The sequence below is a fragment of the Typopeltis vanoorti genome, chromosome 8 (genome assembly GCF_054136105.1).
Source record: "Typopeltis vanoorti isolate ZY-2024b chromosome 8, IOZ_Tvanoo_1.0, whole genome shotgun sequence".
In the NCBI taxonomy this organism is placed as follows: Eukaryota; Metazoa; Arthropoda; class Arachnida; order Uropygi; family Thelyphonidae; genus Typopeltis; species Typopeltis vanoorti.
The window spans coordinates 19,699,379-19,722,942 of record NC_143556.1 but is presented as its reverse complement, the minus strand read 5'-3'; the positions used below and the strand labels follow the sequence as shown (position 1 = coordinate 19,722,942).

General features: G+C 36.9%; 1 protein-coding gene across 4 annotated transcripts in view; it reads right to left on the bottom strand.

The window, feature by feature from the left end:
• The window catches only part of LOC150103802 (exonuclease mut-7 homolog), a 313,402-nt gene that overhangs the window by 226,240 nt on the left and 63,598 nt on the right, over positions 1 to 23,564 (bottom strand). For all 4 annotated transcript variants that reach the window (XM_090396540.1, XM_090396541.1, XM_090396543.1 and 1 more), the window contains one exon: positions 15,570 to 16,058. In XM_090396540.1, coding sequence (XP_090252666.1) covers positions 15,570 to 16,043 — 474 coding nt within the window. In that variant the 5' untranslated portion in view covers positions 16,044 to 16,058. The remainder of the gene's footprint in view (positions 1 to 15,569; positions 16,059 to 23,564) is intronic.

The following is a 23,564-nucleotide window of genomic DNA, read 5'->3' as shown; positions in this document are numbered from 1 at the left end:
AGTAATATGGAATAACTCCTTGGTTTATCTCAGTCACCATCTCCCATTGTGAAATATGTGAAATAAGTTAGAGTTAGGTCTTGGTTGCTGTCACTATGGGACAGCAACCAAGACCTAACTTCTATTATTAAGAATAATGGCATAAAGAGAAGTTAGGTCTTGGTAACTGCCTTAATCTCTGCAGGGCATACTGGAGTCTTGGAGGGTTCACCAAAAAATGAGTTCTCAAATTCCACATTCTGGATCAGGTTAGATGACAACTATCAAGCCTTTGCTTCTCTTGTCCTGCTTTCAGGGACATAGTTTGTAATGTCCTAGCATCAGCAAAAAGTTCAATATAAAAAGAATATACTGATATGATATGCATGTATCTGAAAGTTGGCATCAAAATTAGGAACACAGTTTTTTAACAGATATCATTGAGACTTGAATAGCCTTCTGATAATTTTCATGACTCTGGGCTTGCCAAAAAAACAAAAACAAAAAAAGAGACTAAAGATTGATTCTAATTAATGACTAGAGGAATTTTTCTTCTTGCAGCCCCCTTTTAATGTTAGTTAATCTTTGGCACAAAAGCATATATGGTTCCCCATCCATGAAACAGCTCATGTTTTACATCCTACAACTACAAAAAAAATAGCTGAAGCATGCACTTGAGTACACCAAAAAATACATAGTAATCATGATTAGAAACACTGCCTCTCATTTAGCATGCCACATGAGAATGCACTTTTAAAGTTGGTGAAGTGGGATGACTGCCCATTCCTTGTGGGGAATGAAAATCCATTATCCCCACCTTTTCTTTGACTGTACTTCCCTAAGCATACATTAATATTGGAGCTTCACATCTCTTAGCATTCAACAAATTGTTTCATGTGCTTTGATTCATTTTGTATCATTCTGTTGATCTGTCTTGCCCTTAAAATGCAAACTGATAACACTAGTGAATAAATTCTAAAGCGACTATTATAAATTAATCATGTCTTAAACTTTACTAAATCTGAAAGACAACGAGTCCTCAAAACAGAATGACCTTAACATAAAGGTCGAAACGTCGAATTGTAAAATTTTAGTAATAGTAAACTAAAGTTTTTATTCAAACACGGTAGTTGTCTCCATAATATAGCTTGTTTCCTGTGTATATTTGTACGCTCCAGAAGATGACCTTAACATAAAGGTCGAAACGTCGAATTGTAAAATTTTAGTAATAGTAAACTAAAGTTTTTATTCAAACACGGTAGTTGTCTCCATAATTTCCAAAAATGCATTCGGATCACCGTGCAAGCCTAAAAGAAAGGAAAAGTGCTGTACTTTCTATAGTTTTAAATCTTTTATTATCCTCAGTTTTTAACAACTTTTGCAGCAGCAAATTACGAAAATTACAAGAACATTTACAACTAATGGCTTAAACTAACATTACCAATTAACTCTCAAATGTAAAGAGAGAACCTAGTCATTACAACTAGAGTGCAATTCTATCTCTTTCTCTTGCAAGCACACACAAAATGCAAGCTCTATTTCTCCTTATTCTGATAACACTCAAATCTTTGGACAAGACTGGATATCTCTTCTTAGACAAACATCTACCTCCTGTCTTTCCTGGTGGAAAGACAGGAGGTAGATAATTAGCTTCTCTGTATTACAGTTTTCCAAAATTTAATTATCATCAAATTCCTGATAGGTACCCTGGATATGATGACAGTAGTACATGAAAAGTTTACATCAATACTAATTTCCTATTGACAATTTTCCTCCAAATTAGTCTGTATATCTGTCAGACCTTAAATTTTGGTCCTCTAAGGCAGGGGTCGGCCCACATGCAGCCCAAATGTGCATTTCTGGCAGCCCATAAAAGATTGACTATACTTACGTGGCGTGTCCCGTATGTTGAATTATTTAAATAATAAATTTTATAATATGAATAATAAATTAAAAATAATTTTATACCTATACTTTGTGATATTTCCCATGCAACTTGGAAATACCAACAAAAGGAAACTTTTGCTGGTATTATTGAAGATTTATATACGGAATTTTCAACAAGATTTGTGGATTTTTATAAAAAATAGAATCGAAATGTGATTATGTTTGAATGATTTTAATGTCAACATTGATCAAAGCTTACCAAAAAAAAAAAAAAAATTGAAGGATTAATCAGTTTTGCAAAGATGATAATCGCATTTGGAAGCATCTACATTTGCAAATAAGCATTTTCTGCCATGAGTTTTAGAAAAAATAAAATTTCTTCTCGACTGACTGAAGAACATTTGCATGCTTCGATTCGAATTTGCACCTTGACTTATAAAGTGGATCTAATTAATCTGGCAAGGGAAAACAATCACAAAAGTCACATTAAGCAGGGAGACATATGTATATATTGTGATGGATACACTATATTACTTTGTTTTTATGTGATAATAATTTTTCATTGTGTTTCATTTTCATGCTTGTTTCATATCTCGTACTTTAAATATTTCTGTGTTTTTTAAGATTGACATAATAAAAATTGATAACTTAGGTATTTTTTTTCACTCACTATTTTCTCTTAAATAAACGCTTGCGGCCCGATTATTAAAAATAAAAGTTGAATGTGGCCCGCGAGTCTGAAAAGGTTGCCAATCCCTGATCTAAGACACTTCTTACTGTGTAAATCCATGTAGATCTTGGTCCTCCTCTGGACCTTTTTCCTGCCCTCATGACAACAAATACCTGTTCTGCTAACCTTTCCTCCTCCATTCTGTTTTAGTGACCGTATTATGTGAGATTAGCTCTATTCACGCATTCCTGAATGCTATCAATGTCTAGTTCCATTGAGTTTATTTATTTATTTTTAAGCTGTTTTAATTCACAAGACAATAATAACAAAATAAATGTTATTTATTTTGTATTATTGTCTGAAGTTGCTGGTTTTCCCAGCATCTTCAGACCACAAATAGTTTGTCACAGTATGCAAACAATTAGTTAATAGTGGGAACAGTTTAAAATTGTAATGGATAGCACAAAGAACTAAAGTCCTAATTGGAGCCATCTACTGTTGAATACAGAGAAATGTGTCTCCAAGACTTCTGATCAACTGATACAGCCATACTTAGAGTTTGGGGAATGTTTTAAAGTTGCTACTGATTCCAAAAACAGTCTCTTGGACTTGTAATGATTTCTGTGTAGCTTTTTTTTTTTTCCATCTAAGCCTGTTTGAAGGGGGTGTTCAAAGCACTGTCTGCTGGTTCCAAATTAGCATAATGATGGTGCCAAATGTATGTCTTATATTCTCCTTGGTAGATAAATAGATCTTCCTGTCTGTTACAGGTTTTGCTAGCTGTTGAGGGTTGATAGTTTGATTTTTTTTTCAATGTGGTTGTCACCCATGAAGGGTTAAGGTTAATTGCAAACCTTTAGTACATTTGTACTGCGGGTGCACTAAGGTTCCCCCCCTCCCTTGCCATTTTTATCAATTTTATGCATTTTTGACACAGTCATCTGGAAACTCTGCCCTAGAGAACAAACATGAAATTTTTTAAGTCACTTCAGGCATCCAATAAAAGGACAGTGGTCTCATACTGGGTGATGAAATTCATCTCCCACTTAACATGTGGATGTTTATTAACTTACAGTACTTTTGTATCATGGGTAGGCTAAGGATTTTTTCCAGTTTTAATTATTTATTTTTTTTTTTGCATATTTTTATTTATTTTTTACATGGTCTGGAACCCTGCTGTACAAATCAAAGATGTAACTTTTCCAAGCCACTTCACACATCCAAGTAAGTGAGGCATTGGTCATGCACCAGGCAAAGAAATTCATCTTCCACCTAGAGACAACCACAAACATCCATATTTGCAGCAGGATTTGAATCTGCAGCATACCGAATGAAGAGGGAATACTCTGACCACTCATCCAACCAGACAAAGCAGAGGCTTTAGTATTTTCTCTGGTTTTTGGAGATTATAGCCTTTGGCTAAAAAAAGTGTGGCAAAGGTAAGTGTGTTCAATGGAAAGAGCAGTATCATTGGAACAGATAGCTCTGGTTCAATGAATCAGTGTTTTCAGGATACCATACTCTGAGGCTAGATGAAAGTGTTATGAATTGTTTGTGCAATTTCTTTCAGTATGTGTATGCTTACTATAAAGAGAAAAAGACAACAAACCATTTGGTTTGTTGCCTTTTTCTCTTTATAGTAAGACTTGTGTATCTAGGAGATACAAATAGTTGATTCTTTCTTCCATTGTAAAGTGGATTTTAGAATGTTCACTATTTAAATGCACTAAAAATGTATTTAATGTGTCTGGATCATGTGGCCAAATAGCCAACACATTATCAACATAGCACAGTGAAACCAATGGTTCAGACATCGCTGTACTGAGTGCTTGATTCTCTAAGTGTTCATTGTAAAAATTAGACAAAGGATTGGGGGGGGGAATAAAAATTGTGAATTTATGGCTGATCCATCTAGCTGTTTGTATTATTTTTTTTTTATCCATGCTAATATAAATCAGCATGTATGTTAATTTGAATACATCTGATAGGAAATGGGACTTTATCAAAACATACAAAATCACTTTTATCTGATGATATGAGTACATGTGAAATGGCACTGTACTATTTATAATGAACATTAACAAATAGTGAAAAATTTCCTTTTGCATCATTTTCTATCAGCAAGCAACAAGAATGACTAGTATTGTTGTGTAAGCTTCTGTGGAGAGAACACATGCTAGGAATGTTTTTGCTGGTATTACTTTACAATTAAAGAATCAGATGGGATAGTAAACTAATTTTATTGATTACACAACAAGACTCAAAAAAATTTTTTTGTTCACATCACCAGGAGAATTACGTGAATAAACTAAAAAATAGGTGAAAACCATTAACATATAAATGTTACTGGTTCATGGACTGCTGTATATAACTGGTAACATGTCACGATGAATTAGAGAAGACAAGACCTGATGTAGAATCATCCTTTTTTTTGTTGTTATACTGTAGAAGATGTTTCATCATTTCAGCTGAGTCTTTGAACACTCTTAAACAAAAATTTGTAATCTATGTGAAGCATTTTTGCTTGTTGTCATAACACTTAATGTTTCGCTTCAGTTGTATATGCTTCTAGCCTTGATTTGTGTTTTCTTTTGTTTTCAATGTCCTTGCAGTGTCAGATTGGCATACCTTTCCTGACCTGCCTGTCTGTCCTATGAAGTGAAAACTATAACTACAACTGATCTTATAGACATCTGGGTTTTTTCAGAGGCAGATGAGAAGGATTTGGAGATTTCATGTGATTAGAAATCTTGGTGATGGGGTAAAATGCAACCTTTATATTTTGTTGACATAGCATCCTTACTATTTGATCTATGCCTGATTGTATATATGGGAGAATCACTGCTCCTCTAAAGTCTTGGTTTTCAAGTTCATCTGATTAGCATGGAGTTTGACATAGGATTTTTGTGATTAATGTTCTATTAATAACCATTCCTTGGTAAGATGAAACACAGGTATTCTAACTCTTGGTTTCTTTTATCTATATTAGTGGAAATTCTGTAAGCTCTATCGTGTAGGGAACAGATAAAGCCCATTTTTTGTACTGGGTGGTGATTGGATATGGTGTGTAAATAGCATCCAGTGTTTGCTGGTGTTACATCCTGAATGAAGAACTTTATTAAAGAAATAATTCATTCAGGATTTAACAAGTCAGAAAAATCAGCTGAGAGAAAAAACTTGTACTCGAGCAGGAAAACTGTAAATGGAAATAGAATTACCTTCTTTTAGTAGAGTTGTAAGACCATGTAAAGAACTTTGTGTATAAGTTAGCATTATATTATATTAATGCATCATGTATACAATGAATGGGAAAATTAAATGTAAACAATAGTCCAAAGGTCACGGGCAGGCCTGAGGCATTGGCAATCTAGGAATACACTGCTATGATCTCGCGATGTACCGAAGTTGCCGTGGTCAATGAAAGTGGCAGGTGGGAAAAGATCGCAGAAAAAAAAGTAAGAGGGCACTATCGTAGTAAGAACAGGGTGCTAAAAGGGGGGAAGTGAATGGAGAATAAAAAGGGTTTGCATCCCTTTCCTGGTGGCTTCTGATGGCGTTTCGTGGCGATAGTTCAATATCGGAGGGTGCGCCTTTCCCTTCAATGTCTGAACTTCTGCCGGTACTAAAGCGTGAGATGTCGGCAGATACGGCCTTTGCTGAAAGTACTGACGGAATACTATCTCGGACGTACATTATAACCAGCAGCTAGAGCTGAGGATGGCCCGAAACAGATCGAGAATAGACGAGGGAAACTGATGACCATAGTGACCCAGTGGACGCAGGCTTATGGAGGATTCGAAAGGTAATTCAAACAAAGAAGGACAGTTCAGAAGGACCGGGAGACCCTGCCCCAAGAAATTGTAAAGTACAGATTTTGTTGTATAATTACCCAGTCGGTAAAAGGGAAAGATGATTGTAGTGTAATAATCGAGTATGGACAGTATTTAAGAACTTTAAGTGATTATTTAGCAGTGGCTAATGTCCATAAGACAAATTGTTAGGAATGATTATAGATGATTGTGACTAGTTTAATATGCAAGTCTAACACAGCAGGTAGAATATTGATTAGAAGAGTATAATGTGTATATTACGTGTGTTAAATCTCTAACTCAAGAGAAGGATTTATTGTTCATACATTAGAGTATTAATCAGTTTGATAAAGTTTGATTTAACATGTCATTGAACTAATTGAAAGTGCATATTATGTCTTTAGATTCCAATAAATGTTTTTTTTTTATAACTGAGTTTTGCCTGTGATATGAACCAAAACTACTACTTCTTCTACAGCTTCTCCCACTTAAGTGGGGTCACTGTTTGTTATGAGTCTCCTCCACACCTTCCTGTCTTGGGCTGTCACCACATCCAAGTTCTTCATCTTCAAGTCCTCTTCTACCAGCTCCCTCCATCTCTTCTTTGGCCGCCCACGCTTCCACCTTCCTTGCACATCCATCTGCATGACCCTTCTTCCCACATATTCGTCCTCCCTCCTCATCACATGACCAAACCATCTCAACCTTGTCTCCTGTATTTTCGCTCCTAAGTTCGTAACTTTCACTGTTCCCCTGACATAGTCATTTCTCAGATGATCCTTTCTGGTCACACCACACATCCACCTAAGCATTCTCATCTCTGCTACTTCTATCCTGCTGATGTCATTTTTCCTCAGGGCCACAGTTTCTATAGCATATGTCATAGCTGGCCTCACTACTGTCCTATAAATTTTGCCTTTCAGATTGATCGGCACCCTCTTATCGCATAACACTCCAGCCATCTCCCTCCAGTTCCTCCAACCCGCTTGTATCCTGCATCCCACTTCCTTCTCAGCTCCTCCATCTTCTTCCACTGTTGAACCTAAGTATCTAAAGTCTCTCACCTTCCTGATGACATTTCCTTCCAGCTCCAGATCTGTCTCCTGGCCACCGCCCACTGCGCAACACATATACTCTGTCTTACTTCTGCTCAGTCTCGTACCTCTCTCTTCCAGTACTTTTCTCCATTTTTCCAGTTTAGTTTCCGCTTCTTCTCTTGAATCTACACACAGCAAGATGTCATCTGCATACAACATTGTCCAAGGTGCATCTTCTCTCACCTCCTCTGTTACCACCTCCATCACAATATTAAACAGAAACGGACTTAATGCTGACCCTTGATGCAAGCCAACTGTTACTTGAAAACTTTCTGTCTGTCCCAAACAGGTCCGAACACTTGTCTTCACATTTCTGTACATTTCCCGCACCAACCTGACATATTTCTCTGGCACCTTCTTCTCCCTCAGACACCTCCAGACTTCTTGCCTTGGCACTCTATTGTATGCTTTCTCCAGATCAATAAATACCAGATGTAGCCCCCTTTGTTTCTCTCGATATTTTTCCATCATCCACCGTAACCCAAAGATAGCATCTGTTGTTGATCTACCAGGCATGAAGCCAAATTGTTCCTTTGCAATCTCCACCTCCTCCCTCAATCTACCATCAAGAACCCTTTCTAGGATCTTCATCGTGTGAGACATCAACTTTATTCCTCTGTAATTTTTACAGTCTTGTGCATCCCCTTTACCCTTGTAGATGGGAACAAGAGTACTCCCCCTCCATTCCTCGGGTATATTTTCCTGTTGGCAAATTTTCATGAACAGGTCCCACAGCAGCTCAATTCCCTCTTCCCCCAGTGCCTTCCGTGCCTCCACTGGAATTCTGTCGGGGCCCACTGATTTTCCATTCCTCATCCTCTTCATGGCCTCCGTCACTTCCACTCTACTGATGTTCTTCACCATCCCCTCAGAAGGCTGCCCATCTTCTCTGTGAGTCCTTGCATTTTCCTCATTCAAAAGTCCCTCAAAGTATATTTTCCATCTGTTTCTTATGTCCACATCCCTCCAAAATACTCTTCCTTCTGCGTCTTTGATCTGCCTCACATGTAAGATGTCCTTTGCTGCTTTATTTCTACATTTCGCTAGTTGGTAAATTTTTCTCTGTCCTTCCTTTGTTTCTAATTGATCATACAGATCTTGATATGCCATGGCCTTCGCCTGTGCCACAACTCTCTTGGCTTCTTGCTTTCTCTCTTTGTACACCTCTCTGTCCTCTTTCACTCTTGACTCATCCTGCTTCTGCTTTGCCTTCCTCTTAGCTGTCACTGCCACTTGTACATCATTATTCCACCACCAACCCTCCTTCTGCTCTCTAAACTTTCCAGATGTCTCACCAAGCACCTCAATTGCACAGCTCAGGATTACTTTTGAATTATGTTTCCACCAATCCTGTACACTTTCCAGTCCATCCGAAATCCTCTCTAACACCCTCTCCCTAAAACGATTCCTCACACTCTCCTCTTTTAAGTGAAACCACTTAATTGTCTTCATCCCATGGCAACCAGAAGTTCTTATCTTCGATCTTATTTTAAAGTCTGCGCACAGCAGTTGGTGTTGTTGTGCTACTTGATCTGTTGGAATTACTTTACAATTTGTCACAACCTTAAGATGTTTTCTTCTAGTCAAAATGTAGTCAATTTGTGAGCTGTTGTTACCACTTCTAAATGTTATCAAATGTTCTTCCCTCTTGTAGAAAAACGAGTTCACAATTGCCAGATCAAATGCTACTGCAAAGTCCACAACCCTCTCTCCTTCCTGGTTCATCATTCCCACTCCGTGGCCACCATGCACCCTTTCACAGTCTCTATTCTGTCTTCCTATGTGCCCGTTCAAGTCTCCTCCGACAATCACCATCTCATTTTCTTCCAATTCCCTCATTTCTTCGTCTAACACGTTCCAGAACTCATCTTTTTCCTCTGCTATACAACCAACTTGCGGGGCATATACACACAATACGACCACCCGCTCTTCTCCAAGACCCAATTTCATTCGCACGATCCTGTCGTTCCTTCTACCCACGTCCAGTACTTCACCCTTCATTCTGCCCCACACCACAATTCCTACACCATTTCTTCCCTCGTTATTCGCTCCAGAGTAGAACAATTTATATCCATCTCCCAGTTCCTTTATAGGAGACAGCATGGTTTTGTGAAGGGTAGGTTTTACTTCAATAATTTGTTTACTTTCTGTAATAAAGTGACAACTGAGCTGGATAAAGGAAATGGCTATATAATGATGTTGAAGAACTTTGCAAAGGCATTTAACAGGATACCATATGGAACTCAGTTGGATAAACTGGAGAAAATGGAGATGAATATGAAGCTAGTAGGTTGGCTGATGGATAGATATCAAAGAGTGATTTATGGAGGAGTTAAGTCCAGGAGAAGGTAGATGACTAGTGGTCTACCAGAGGGCTCAGTACTTAGTCCTCTGCTGTTTACTTTGCTGATGATGTAAAGGAGAGCAACATCCAATGAAGATAAAGAGAAAATGCAAGATAACTTAGACTGCCAGTATGGACAAAGGTAAATTGCAGTTTAACATGGCTAAAATGTAAGGTGATGTACATTGAGAAAAAAAAGAAGAGATCACAAGCTGTCCTATATTGATGAAACTGAAATGCAGGAAATTTATAAGGCCAAGGATTATTTCAGTTGAAGTTTAGAAGGCATATTGCAAAGATGGCAAAACAGCACATTAGATTAATGTGGTTGTTGAACACACTGACAATGAGAGAATTGGAGGTTATTATTTACCTTTATAAGGCTTTAGTAGAGATATATTTGGACTAATAAGCACAGATCTGGTCACCTGGATTCCATTGGGAATTATTAAAACCTTGTAAAGGAGGAGAATAACAGTCTCCCTATCCCTACTTGTCAGTGTGTTTAACAACCATGTAACCTAATGTGTTGTTTTGGCAACCTTTACAATATGCTTTCTAAACTTCAACTGACTCCCTATCCCTTTCCTGAAGTTTCATTTCCTCAACATAGGCCAGCTTGTGATCTCTTCTTCTCAAATTGCATCACATCTGTCGAGAAGAATGCCGGCAATTTCTAAAACTAGCAGACAGCAAAAAAAAAAAAAGATGGTACATGATGGAAGCATATAAGTTATTAAAGGAGTTTTTATAGGAATGTGGTGAATGTGTGGCCAGAAGTGATTGTGAGTGCTTTGTCAAAATGAGTTCAAGGAGATGTATTGCATATCACCACGATGGGACTTTTGACTCCCTGGAGATACCTGTATAACATGTCATGTACTGAATGTATTACAAATTACTGTTCTTTTTAAAAAACTGTACTGATGACAAAAATAGCTGATAAATGAAATTACGAGCAACATGCAATGCATCTACTGCATTAAATTAATATAGTTTTGTGAAATTGTTTGAGGTGACAAAGTAAAATAAAAATTATGCAACTTCAGTAAATCACATAATTGTAAGATTGAATACAATATATGTGCATGCATATCGATATCTGAAACTAAGCTAATATCAGTATGAACAATGCTGTCTGTCATGTTGGCCTGTGCATCCAATAAAATAAGTTGTTTATATATGTGTTTACTTGTGTGTTGTGACCACTTTTGTACACTTAAGTATATAGAAAGTTTTGTTTCTACTAAATACTAATATGAGGTAAAAGGTGATAAAGCATATTTTGTTTAGAAGGTCATATGTCACATGACTTACATAATTATATAATAATCACATAATATATTTTTATATTATTATTACGGGCAGCTCCAAGGAGTCCTTAGACTCATCGAGGGAGGCCCAACATCATGTCAAGAACAACTATTCAACATTCACACAGAATCTATCATACTTCACCTTGAACTCATTTACAGTCATGGCACCTAAAACAGACTGGCAGCTTATTCCACTCATTTACCACTCTCCAAATAAAAAACCTAGCTCTAACACCGTTGCTAACCACACTCTTACCAAGCTTCCATGGATGGCCCCTAGTCCTCCCACTACCAGTCCTATTCTCAAAAATATCTTCTGAATTAATCTTATAGAAACCCTTCAATAATTTGAATGTCTCAATCATATCACCCCTTTTCTGCCTATAAACCAATTTCTGCAGCCCACAAATCTTCAACCTGCTCTCATAAGGTTCATTCCATAGTCCGGCTATTATCTTTGTCACTCGTCTCTGGATCCTCTCCACCTAGAAGAAACCCTGGCGCCCATATCTGGGCACAGTAGTCTAGATGGGGTCTTATCAAGGCTCGACAGAGAGGAACAATAACCTGTTTGTCTCTGCTCGTTAAAGTGATTTTCAGCAACCAAGTGATTTGATGAGCTGATTTTGCCACTTTTGCGATGTGTCCCCTAAACTTCAACTCCCTATCCAACAATACTCCCAAATCCATGGCCTCATCAATCTCCTGGAGTACAGTTCCACCAATGTGATATACTACTGCTAATCTTTTCACTCCAAAATGCAAAACCTTACATTTTTCCACATTAAATTGACATCCATTCTCCTTAGCCCAGTCCTCCAAACTATCTAAATCATCCTGCAAAATGTTGACATCCTGAACATTCACTATTGCTCTACCTAACTTTGCATCATCTGCAAACAGATGCACAGTTCCTCTCAGATCCTTTCCTATATTGTTAATGAACAAATTAAACAGTAGTTGTCCAAGAATAGAACCCTGCGGCACAGGCCGTCTTTTGGACTCTACTCCTGAATAAACCACTCTCTGATATCTCTCCATCAACCATCCTCCTATCTACCTCACCAACTCTATATCCATTCTCATATGCTTCAGTTTACTGATTAGAATTCCATGTGATATCCTATCAAAGGCTTTAGCAAGGTCCAGTAGAATCACTGTAAACCCATTACCCTTATCCAGTTCAGTCGTCACTGTGTTATAGAACGTAAGCAAGTTACTGAGGCACGATCTACCCTTCACAAAACCATGCTGTCCCCCATACAGTATCCCATTTTTATCTATCCAATCTTGTATTTTCTTCTTGACTATTTTCTCCAAGACCTTGACAACAATTCCTGATATGCTGATCGGCTGGTAATTTTCAACAGCAGGTCTTGGAACCTCCTTTATGCAGTGGAACTATTTTTCCCTCTTTCCACCCCCTTGGGACTAACCCAGACCCGAGACTCAAATTAAACAAAATGGTCAAAGGCACTGACAATTCTTTAGCTGCTTCTTGTACGACATGAGCTGGTATACCATCCAATCCTGCAGATGAATTGACATTGAAGTTTTGTAATAGATTATTCACCTCCACTTCATTCACCACAATTCCCCTATAAGCTGTTGGTTCTTCCATTTCTGCAATGTCGCCACCTGGATGATATACTCTTGCAAAGTGCTCACTCAGTAATTCTACTATATCAACTGATTCGGTTACCTCCCTACCATTGGCATTCTTTAAAATCAATCTGCCGTATACATTTTTTCTTTTACTTGCAACATATTGAAAAAACTGTTTGGGATTCTCTTTAGCCTGCATGGCTAATGTTCTTTCATAATCTGCTTTTGCTTTTCTTACCACACTTGTTATCCTTCTGGCATGGGCTTTATACCGTTCATGTGCCTGCAGGTCACCTTTCTCCTTAAATTCCCTCCACAGTTCTTTCTTTTTTTGCAGCTCAAGCTTAATGGTGTTATTCATCCATTTAATCCCTACTTGATTTATTATTCGGACTCTAGGTATACAGTCAGCCACTGTCTCCTGCAAACACTTCTTAACTGCCTCCCATGCACTATCAACATCTAGCCCTTGCAGTTTTACATGCCACGGCACTGAACCAATCAAACTCCTAAGTTTGTCATACTTACCAGCCTGATAATTCCACATGTACCCTGTCTTAATTGTAAATTCCACACCTTTAGCCACCTCCCAAGTCAAGTCCCTATGATCATTCTCACCAATTGGTGGCAATGTGTTCATATTCGTTACAGTCAGATCCTTAGATGCAATTACTAGGTCAAGCACTCTCTGACCCCTAGTATTTTCCATTACATGATGTTGCAGATAGTTATCCCTTAATAACCACATAAAATCCAATTCCTTCCTCCCATGTGTCCTCTTCTCCCTCCAATCAATGCTACCATAGTTGAAATCTCCCATAATAATTACCCTCCTTCCACTCATTTCTTCTATTTGCTTATGCATACCATCTCCAGCATCTTTTCCATCACCTGGTCTATAGCAGCAGCCAATTGTATATTTTGTTCTGCTAGCCTCAATCTCACACCAAATGGCCTCAAATGTGCTCTTTTCTCTATCCTGCAATTCAACTTCTATTCTCCTTGGCTGCAGCTCATCAATAATACTCCTTCCCCCATTTTATTCTCCCTATCATTCCTGAACACACTATACCCCTCACATTCAATCCCACTAGCTATATCATCTTCAGTCAGCCATGTTTCACTAATGTCAATAACCTATAGTCTGGAAGTGCCAACCAAGGCCAAAAATTCTTCCTTCTTGTTCCTAATACTCCTAGCATTAGTATACATGAATTGCAGACCCCCGTTAGCATATGATGAATACGATCAACTCAATCTTAATATAAAGAATACCCTGACAAGCAGAGACAAGAAGTAAGACCCCATCTTAACTACTGTGCACAGATTTGGTCACCTGGGTTTCTTGGGGCGAGGCGAGTGACCAAGATGGAGGTCTATGGAAATGAACCTTATGAAGACAAGTTGAAGACTTGTGGGTTGCAGAACCTGGCTAACAGACAAAAAAAAGGAGTGATATAATGGGTTTTTTTAAAAGATTAATACAGAGGAAATTTTTCAGAACACGTCTGGTGGTGGGAGAACTAGATCTTTGCTTTGGAAGCTGAGCAAGAGTGTGGTTAGCAGGAGTGTCAACACTAGATTTTTTTTTTTGCTTGGAGAGTGGTAAATGAGTGGAAGAAGTAGCCAGAGTCTGTTGTGGGTACCAAGACGGTGAATGAGTTCAAAGCAAAGTATGACAGTTACTGTGCAAGTGTTGGATAGTGCTTGATGTTTAATGCCTCCCTCGATGAGTCTAAAGATTCCATGGAATAGCCCATAATAATAATATATCTGCAAACATGCCATGTAAAAATTAAACCTCATTTGAATTATATCAAAAGTCAAACAAGAACGTTTTTGATCTGCTTTTTTCTGTAATAAAATAATAGACAGATTTTGCTAGTCTTCATTACATGATTTCAAACTGTCAGAAAATAAATTAAAATTAAGTTATTTAATGTGTGAATGAATATGAGTAATTTAAGCACCTTTCTTTAGCAGTAATAACATTCTTACATAAATAATCCATAAATGCAATAGAGAATTCAACATCAAATTAAACAGAGAATTCATTCAAACTATGTGATTCAGATATCCATGAGCAGGGCTTGACAAATTATGCAAATCCTACTCGCCACACAAAAAATGCACATGCTAAAGCTCCCCCCCCCCAACACACACACCATTTTTTTTAAATGTCAAAATAAGTCAATAGAAGTTCCATAAAGTAATTACTAATGTAGTATCTGTTTTTTTTTCTTAAAAAAAATTTATTTTATTTTATGTTATTTTTTAATACAAACATTCTGTTTTGTCTGGTCTGCAGCTACTCACCAGCTGACAAAATCTGTTCACTACAAGTGAGTGGGTAAGCATGTTTGTCAAACCTATCTATGAGACAGTCAGTTAATACTAAATACTATTCCAGTAGTAGGAGCATTTCATCTTCCTGAAAACTTCATAAACATATGATACTGTTTCAAATCAAAAAGCATTTGGTCACATTTTTTATCAACCAAATATATTCCACTTTAAAAAGTAAAATTTTCATTCTAAGACAATGTCTTTCAGAAATGAACTACAGTAACTGAACAACTTTTCTTAAATGAAATTTATTTATGATAATTTAGAGTGTAAAAGAATATCTAAATTTCTGACAGTGAGAATTTTTAGTTTCATGTTCCCCTCAAATACTGACAAATTCATAAACATGTTTGCTGGTCTAGGTGCTGGATTCATTCAATAATATTTGGCACTTCTCCATGTAATAATTGAAACTCTTCTAGCATATCTTCAAGAATATATGCTGTTCATGACTGATTTATATAAAAGAATTTGTAACACATACATGAGCAATAATGTAAGCTAAAAATTTCTTACCTCTGAAAATTTCTTCATGTGTAGTAAGCTATTGACTGCATTTTTGAATTCTAAACAATCAACCTCTGTAAATATTTTGAATATATCAAACACAAGTTGTACAAGATTCAATCTCTTCTGCTGAATAACTGTATGAAGAGCTTCATGTTTAAGTTGTGAGGTGAGAAGATGGCCTTTCTGCTTGTTCTTTACCCACTCCCCAAATATCTCCATAATCATATAGGCCAGTCCCATTGGTGATGAACTAATATAATCTGATGAATTGGACATCAACTGTAGAGCATATCTATAACAATTTTGAGACCTAGCAAAACACTCCTTAAGATATGCTGATATATTTTGCTTGTTTTTTTTATTTGCCTCTTTCCACATCATTTCAATATTTTGCAAGTCGATAAGAGCCCTTTCATAATCTTCTTCATCATTTTGCTTGTTCACAAAACCAGCCATTGCTTCCTTTCTTGAACCATGCATATTCTGTTTTTAATTCTGAAAGATATGTGGGGAAAAAAAAAAAAGAATAGACATTTTATCATTTTACATTCAAACTGATGCAGTGGTGTTGACATTACATGAATTTAGAAAATGAATAATCTACTACAGAGAAATTTAACCTGTATGAATATGAAATGAATGTCTGACAAATTATCAGCAATTAATGACATTTCAATTATTGCTAATTAGTTTTAGTAACTATACATTCAAAATAAATTTAATTAAACATTTAAATTACATTAAAAAAATCTGAATATGTAATTGTCTACTTTTTTTTATATGACTCAGACCCAAAAAAGAATGTAAACCTATAATATATTAGCACCATAAGTAGGCTAATGATTTTTTTTATTATTATTAATTTTTGTAATTTTCTGTTTTTTTTTTATTCATTTTAAACCTGGTCTGGAGTAGACTTCTAGACACTAAATATGGAACTTTTTCAAGCCACTACAAGACTCCAATAAGCAGGACAGTGGTCTTGCCCTTGACAATGAAATTCGTCTACCACCTACAGACAATCACATATATCCATGGCAGGATTTGAATCCACAATCTCAGGCAAATTTTTGTACATTTGTAAAAGGTATTGGAGGCTTACTGGAGGCCTGAAGTGACATGAAAAAGTTCACTGATTGGTATTGGTGTCAAGCATGAGGTTTTTGGACCAGGTAAGTAAAAATATTAAAAAAAAAATAAAAAAAATCCCTAGCCCACCAACAGTACAAATATACTACATGTTTCAAAACCTTTTGTGGGTAGAAGTCATGTATGTGTGTGTGTGTGTGTGTGTGTGTGTATATATATATATATTAGTATCATCTAGAACTGTAGTCTTAAAATTTATTACATGAGGTGCCCACCATTACACCATGTAGCAAACCCATTCATTGATTCAAATATACAACTAAAAAATCTAGTCCTCATATACTTCATAACTATACTCTACTCTCTATCTATCTATCCCACTGGCTTTAACAGGCCTTTAAGGCCCACAACCTTCCAAGCATGCTTGGATTTCGTAACCGAAATACGAGGATAGAATGGTCACTCCTATGCCTCAAGGTATTCTTGGCTGTATCCGTGTGTGTTCACGGGGCCGGTTTGCCTGCTTGCGGGATGAAAAACGCCAGATAAACTGGCGGGAAAAACCCTACTGCCCGCGCCCAAGACCGGCTAACTTGGCTATGGCTGAGGAAGATCCTTCAGCTCCTCACGTCTCCGACGGGAATCGAACCTAGGACACTCCTTCCCCAGGCATATGGTTGCGAAGCGCAAAGCCACTAGGCTAACCGCGTTAGCAAACCCATTCATTGATTCAAATATACAACTAAAAAATCTAGTCCTCATATACTTCATAACTATACTCTACTCTCCTTTAACTTATATGTATATCAGATCTCTTTTCTGTCTAGCAGTAAAATTCTTCAACCTCCAAACTTTTTTTTCCCATAGAACAGTCACAATCTTAGTCACTCATCTGTGAATTTTCACTAGTTTTTTATTGTCTCAAAACACAGTGAGCCAGATGTGTTCAGATAAAGGACTTGTAATAAAAACTGAGGTACACAAAATACCAGGTGCCAGCCCCCCCCCCTCCCCATTTATTCTTTTCAGGAGGTAAGAGAAGGAAACTACAGAATGATCCAAAAACTACACATGCAGAAATTTGACCAACAATTAAAAATAATTCAGCACTAAATCTATATTTAATCAATATTAGCAAACATATTATATGCTTGTATTAACAGTTGAAAATAATTGTAAAATAAATCTGTAAATAAGAACTGGGTTTTACTCATGGTAGATAACCAATCTGTGCTGTTTTTCTTGTTTTATTTTATGAGGTACCTTGCTTATTGTTATTATGCGACACCTCTAAGTAGTCCAAAGCTCATTGAGGGAGGGCACCCACTCTACAACTCTGTCTCCACCACTCATCCACCAACTACAGTGAACTGCATCAACTACACCAATGCCATCTACTGTCCATCACTACAACTAGCATTTTCACAGACAATCACAAACATCTCTATGTCCATAGCAGGATTTGAATCTGCAGCCTTCTGGCAGGATACACTAACCCCTCAGTCAACCAGGGTGGTGAGCTAAATTGCTTAGGTTGAGATGTTGACACACACACACATACATAGACAGACAGAGAGAGATTAAATGCAATCGTGACAAGATTCATGAACATATGCAACACTCCTGCCTCCAAAAACCAAGCATTATGAAATGCAGTTATACCTTCCACTGTTATGATGTTTATTTACTACTTTCATATTGCTGCAGAATGGATAACTCTGCTGGCAACAATAAAAAATTGCTGTTGGCATCCTACTTTTACAGTACCAAAAGATCTCAAACAGAGAAAAAAAAAACTGTGCGCGCACACACACACAATAATCTCTAAATTATCCAGCCACAGCAGAAGAGAAATTTGCCAATTGGATAAGTGAAGAGTTGGATAACTAAAGGCACAAATAATAATGCCTCCATAGCGCAATTGGAAGAACAACGGTACATTGCGCCCTTCAATTGGAATAGGCCTAAGTTCGATTTTTGTCGCGACGGGAGGAATCTTTATCTGGACGATTTCAATCGAAGGTGAGTTAGCCGATCTCATATGGAGGTAGCAGGGTTTTTTCTCCCAGAAACTCGGGTTTTTCATCCTGCATACAGACAAATCGGCCCTTCAGAACACACGCAATTTACAGACAAAAAATACTACTTGTGGTAGGGTGGAGGTAGATGGCGTTGATGGAGATGATTCATAGTAGAGGTTCGGTGTAGTGATTGAGACAGTTGTAGGTGTCCTCCCGTGATGAGTCTTTGGACTCCTTGGAGGCACGAATAATAATAATAATAAATACATGGTGCTATACTAGAAGTTAGTTGACACATCCATTCAAGGATCGATTTACTGAAAGTTCGATAACTGAGAAATTACTGTATATATACTGTACTCATTGTTTTATTAAAGAGGATGAAAGCTTCATAAAAGAAGGAAATTGAAATTTTGCGAAAGAATATTTTTCATAACAGAATTTTAAAACTCAAGTATATCATGTAAAAATATTCCACCACCAGCAACTAGGTGCTGTAGATTTGATAAATCCAATGCACCCAGTTGCTATGGTACTGCATAAATATTGAATATTATATTTAAAAAAAATAACAAAACAAATATTATGAAAGCTTTAAAGAATAGGTATCAAACTTTGTCAAGTATATTTCAGAGGTGACCTATAGGCTAAAATAATACACATACACCAGTTGGCACCAAGGAGATGGTCCTAGAACATTAAGCACTACGTGAAATAGTGCTAAATGAAGTCTTTATAAGATTATTTGTATTTTATTAGATAGGTGAAAATACAAATACAGTAGAACAATAATAAACTTTTATTGGCCAATTTTTCCTGAAAGTCATAATTACACTTGTGTTTTAGATGAGGGACTGGACAGGTTTTCTGTGAAACTTGGATGATCCACAGTCTTCTGAGTTACTCTGTGATCCACTGTTTGTATTGATAAAGTGGTGCTAGTAATTAATTTCTGAGAAGCTCTGATCTTGTCTGCATTTGCCAAACAATGCACATATGACAACTGACTGCAAAGCACACCATTAATGATGATGCAATAATGGCCACTCTCAGAAATTACCTAGCATCAACACTATAACAAAGTGGAATATTACTGTACTGCTGGAGGTGAGGAAAAATCAAAGTTTAAAAACAAGAACCAAATCATGAAGAACAAGAGACAAAACACTGATGGATTCAGCCAAGATAGCATATAGTAAAGCAGTTTGCAGGATAGAAGAATTAGAACTTCATGGTAAACTCCAAAAGCTAAAGAGGGAATCTAGATAGTGAAAATGGTATCTGAAGTTCCTGGCAAGTAAGTTAGCAGGCACCCAGATAGAATACAGAGAAAAATTTTAGTAAGTTGAGCTGTAAGTAAAAGTAGCTAAACAAAAGTAGATAAACAAATGAAAGAATGCCAGTAGTGCATGAGTCAGAGATTGAGAAAAGCAGTATCAGACTGCGTACCCAAGATCAGGAAGATAAACCAAGTGAGGATTAAGTGGATAAGTAGAGATATAAAGCAAGAGCCACAAAAAATGAAAACACTGTGAAGGGTATATAAAGAAAAAGTGATCAGCATACTCATGAGCAGTACAAAGTGGCAAGAAAGACCAAATCAGATTATGATAGAAAATTAGCTAAGCAGGCGAAAGTAAACCCAAGAAACTTTATTTTGTTATGTAACAATAAAAAAATGACTATGGTAGGATGACTTTAAACAATGCTCATAGTAGGAAGATGACAGATGCAAAAACAAAAAATAGTTCAGTTGCTGAGTGATCATTTTGCAAAGGTGTATCATCCAGGTGGAGATTTTGCAGTTGCTGATGTGACAGACACACATATCAAAACTGAGGTAGGTGAACAGGATGTGTTCAGTATATTGAAAAAAATATCAATGTGAACAGCAGTAGGACTGAATGGCATGCCAGTTTGTGTAAGATATATGCAAAAGAATTGGCACTGCCTCTGATGAAGTTGTTCAATATAAATCTCAGCTCCGGCAGGGTTCCAGGGTAGTTGAAAGAGGGTAAGGTAGTTCCATTACATAAAGGTTACCCCAAGGCAGAGGTAGCAAGCTACAGACCAATTAATATATCAGTAGTGGCTGTTAAAGTACTGGTTGGTTAAAGATAAAATCCAACAGGGGTGGATAGGATGAGATACTCTATAATAGGCAGCACAGCTTTGTAAACGGCAGGTCAGATCTTAGTAATTTAGTCACATTTTATAATAAAGTGACAGCAGAATTGGATTAAGGAAATAGCTACACCATGATGCTGCTGGACTTTGCAAAGGCATTTGAATACTGCATGGAAAACAATTACAAAAGATGGAGCAAATGGGAATGGATATGATGATAGTAACATGGATAGGGGGATGGCTGACGGATAGACACTAGAGAGTATATGGTGGAGTAGAGTCCAGGAGAATGATGTGACTAGTGGAGTACCTCAGGGTTCAGTACTAGGGCTCCTACTCTTTAATTTGCATATCAATGACATATGAAAAGATTTAAGAGAGGATATTCAGTTTTTGCTAATGATGCAAAACTGGGGAGAGCAATAATTGATAAAGGTGATGTAGATATCTGACAGGATGATTTAAATAAATTGACATTGTTGGCAAAGGATAATGATTGTCAATTTAATGTTGCAAAATGTAAGGTTATACACTTCAGGATGAAAAAGTTGTATGATGTATCATATTGATGGTACTGGTTTACAAGAAATTGATAAGACTAGGGACTTGGGGATAATGGTGGACAAAGAGTTAAAGTTCAGAGGGCATATTGCAAAAGTTGGTAAAATAGCTCAAAGGATTACCTGGATGTTGAAAAACATGCTAACAAGTAAATATAAGGAAGTTATTATCTCCTCTTTATAAGGCAATGATTCAGCCACATCCAGAATATTGTGCACAGATTTTGGTCATCTGAGTTTCTTGGGGACCAGGATAGAAAGTGGTAGAGATGATTCAGAAATGAGCAACTAAGTTGGTGACAGGTCTGTGGAATGCTCCTTATGAGGATAGATTAAAGGTATGTAGGTTATAATGTTTAGTTGAAAGGCAGTAAACAGAGGATCTGGTAGAAACTTTTATGACATTGAAGAGATTTTATAAAACTGATGCAAAGGAAATTGTTCAATATATGACAAATAGAGAACTAGGAGTTATCTGTGGAAGTAGTGTAAGAGTATGGTACTAGGGTTGTGTGGACTAGATTTTTTTGCATGCAGAGTGGTGAATGAGCAGAATGAATTGCCAGAATTAGTTATGACTTCCCTGACAGTGAATAAATTTCAGGAGATGTATGATAGAGTGTGTGTGTGTGTGCACACGTGCGTGTGTAATAGTTTGTGTCTCCCATGATGAGTCTCAGATTCCATGGCGATACCGTGGAATCTATTTTTTATTATAATAATATAATAAAAAATAACTAACTCTGGGTTCATAGGTCGTAATAATTATTTAATAAACCTATTAGTTTCACCACTTAAGCTAGTGGCTTCATCTGGGTTAGGATGAACACACACAAATATACAAACATGAAATATGAATCATTACATAACTAAAAACACTGAATGTATAGGAACCGTTGCACAAAATTACAATCAAAACAGAAGCATGTGGAGCGTGGAAGCTGGCACATGGTCAGTCATTCTTCATGAAGGTATGCCTGATAGTTTGCAGGAAAAATTGAAGTATGATGTGTTGAAAGATCTAATAAGCGACTTTCAAATGTCACACAGAATCATCCCTTGGATTTTTCTGTTGAGAGTGTGCCTTGTGAGTGGGTTACCATTGGAGCCTCTTTGATATCGCTTGCACTGAAGTTGCCTTTATGTACTGAGTATGTAGTTATCTTTATGTAGTTGGAGAATAGAATTACATTCTATTCTCCAACTACATAAAGATAACTACAATAGCTGATCAATAGTTGGAGAATAGAATTACATTCTATTCTCCAACTATTGATCAGCTATGGATATCCTAAAAGAATGTTCTCTAATCCCTCTCCACAACAGATCCATGACATTCGTTACAGGACCTCAATTTCCATCACTTTTATTGACTAACTATTGTTAAAAATCACAAATCTTCTGACATTAGAGTGGCCTTCAAATCCATTATGATGGTACTAAATCTGTTATGATCGCCCAAGGACCACAAACCTTTCAACAAACATCCTGGAGTTTACAATATTCCATATTATTGTGGCCTTAATTACATTGGACAAATATCGAGACGTTTAGAAATAAAACAAACGGAGCATATTGGAGACTGCAATAACAACACAGAAGACAGCTCAGGTCTGGCATTCCATTTTTTCCACACTCACCACAACATTGAATGGGACGAGAGCTCAATGCTGTACATAGAAGACAACTTCAGCACCTGCAACATCAAAGTGGCCTACAATTGTAATCCACTCACAAGGCACTCTCAACAGAAACTAAGGGATGATTTTGTGTGACATCTTTAATTTTTCTGCAAACTATTGGGCACACCTGCTGAACAATGACTGACCACGTGTAGGTTTCCACCTTCCACATGTTTCTGTTTTGCTTGTATTTTGTGTAATGGTTCCTACACATTCAGTGTTTTAAGTTATGTAATGATTCATATTTAATGTTTGTTGTATATTTGCATGTTCATCCTAACCCAGATGAAGCCACTAGCTTAAGTGGCAAAACTAGTAGGTTTATTAAATAATTATTACGACCTAATAAACCTAGCATTAGTTTTTTTTATTACATTAGTCATTCGTTTTTGGTCAAAAAAAAAAAAAAAATCAACATATTCCACTCATAATAATAATAATAATAATAAAAGTCATGGGATGATAAGAATACTGAAGCTAAATATCATGTAGGTGAGGAATTTATATATATCTAGTCCACAC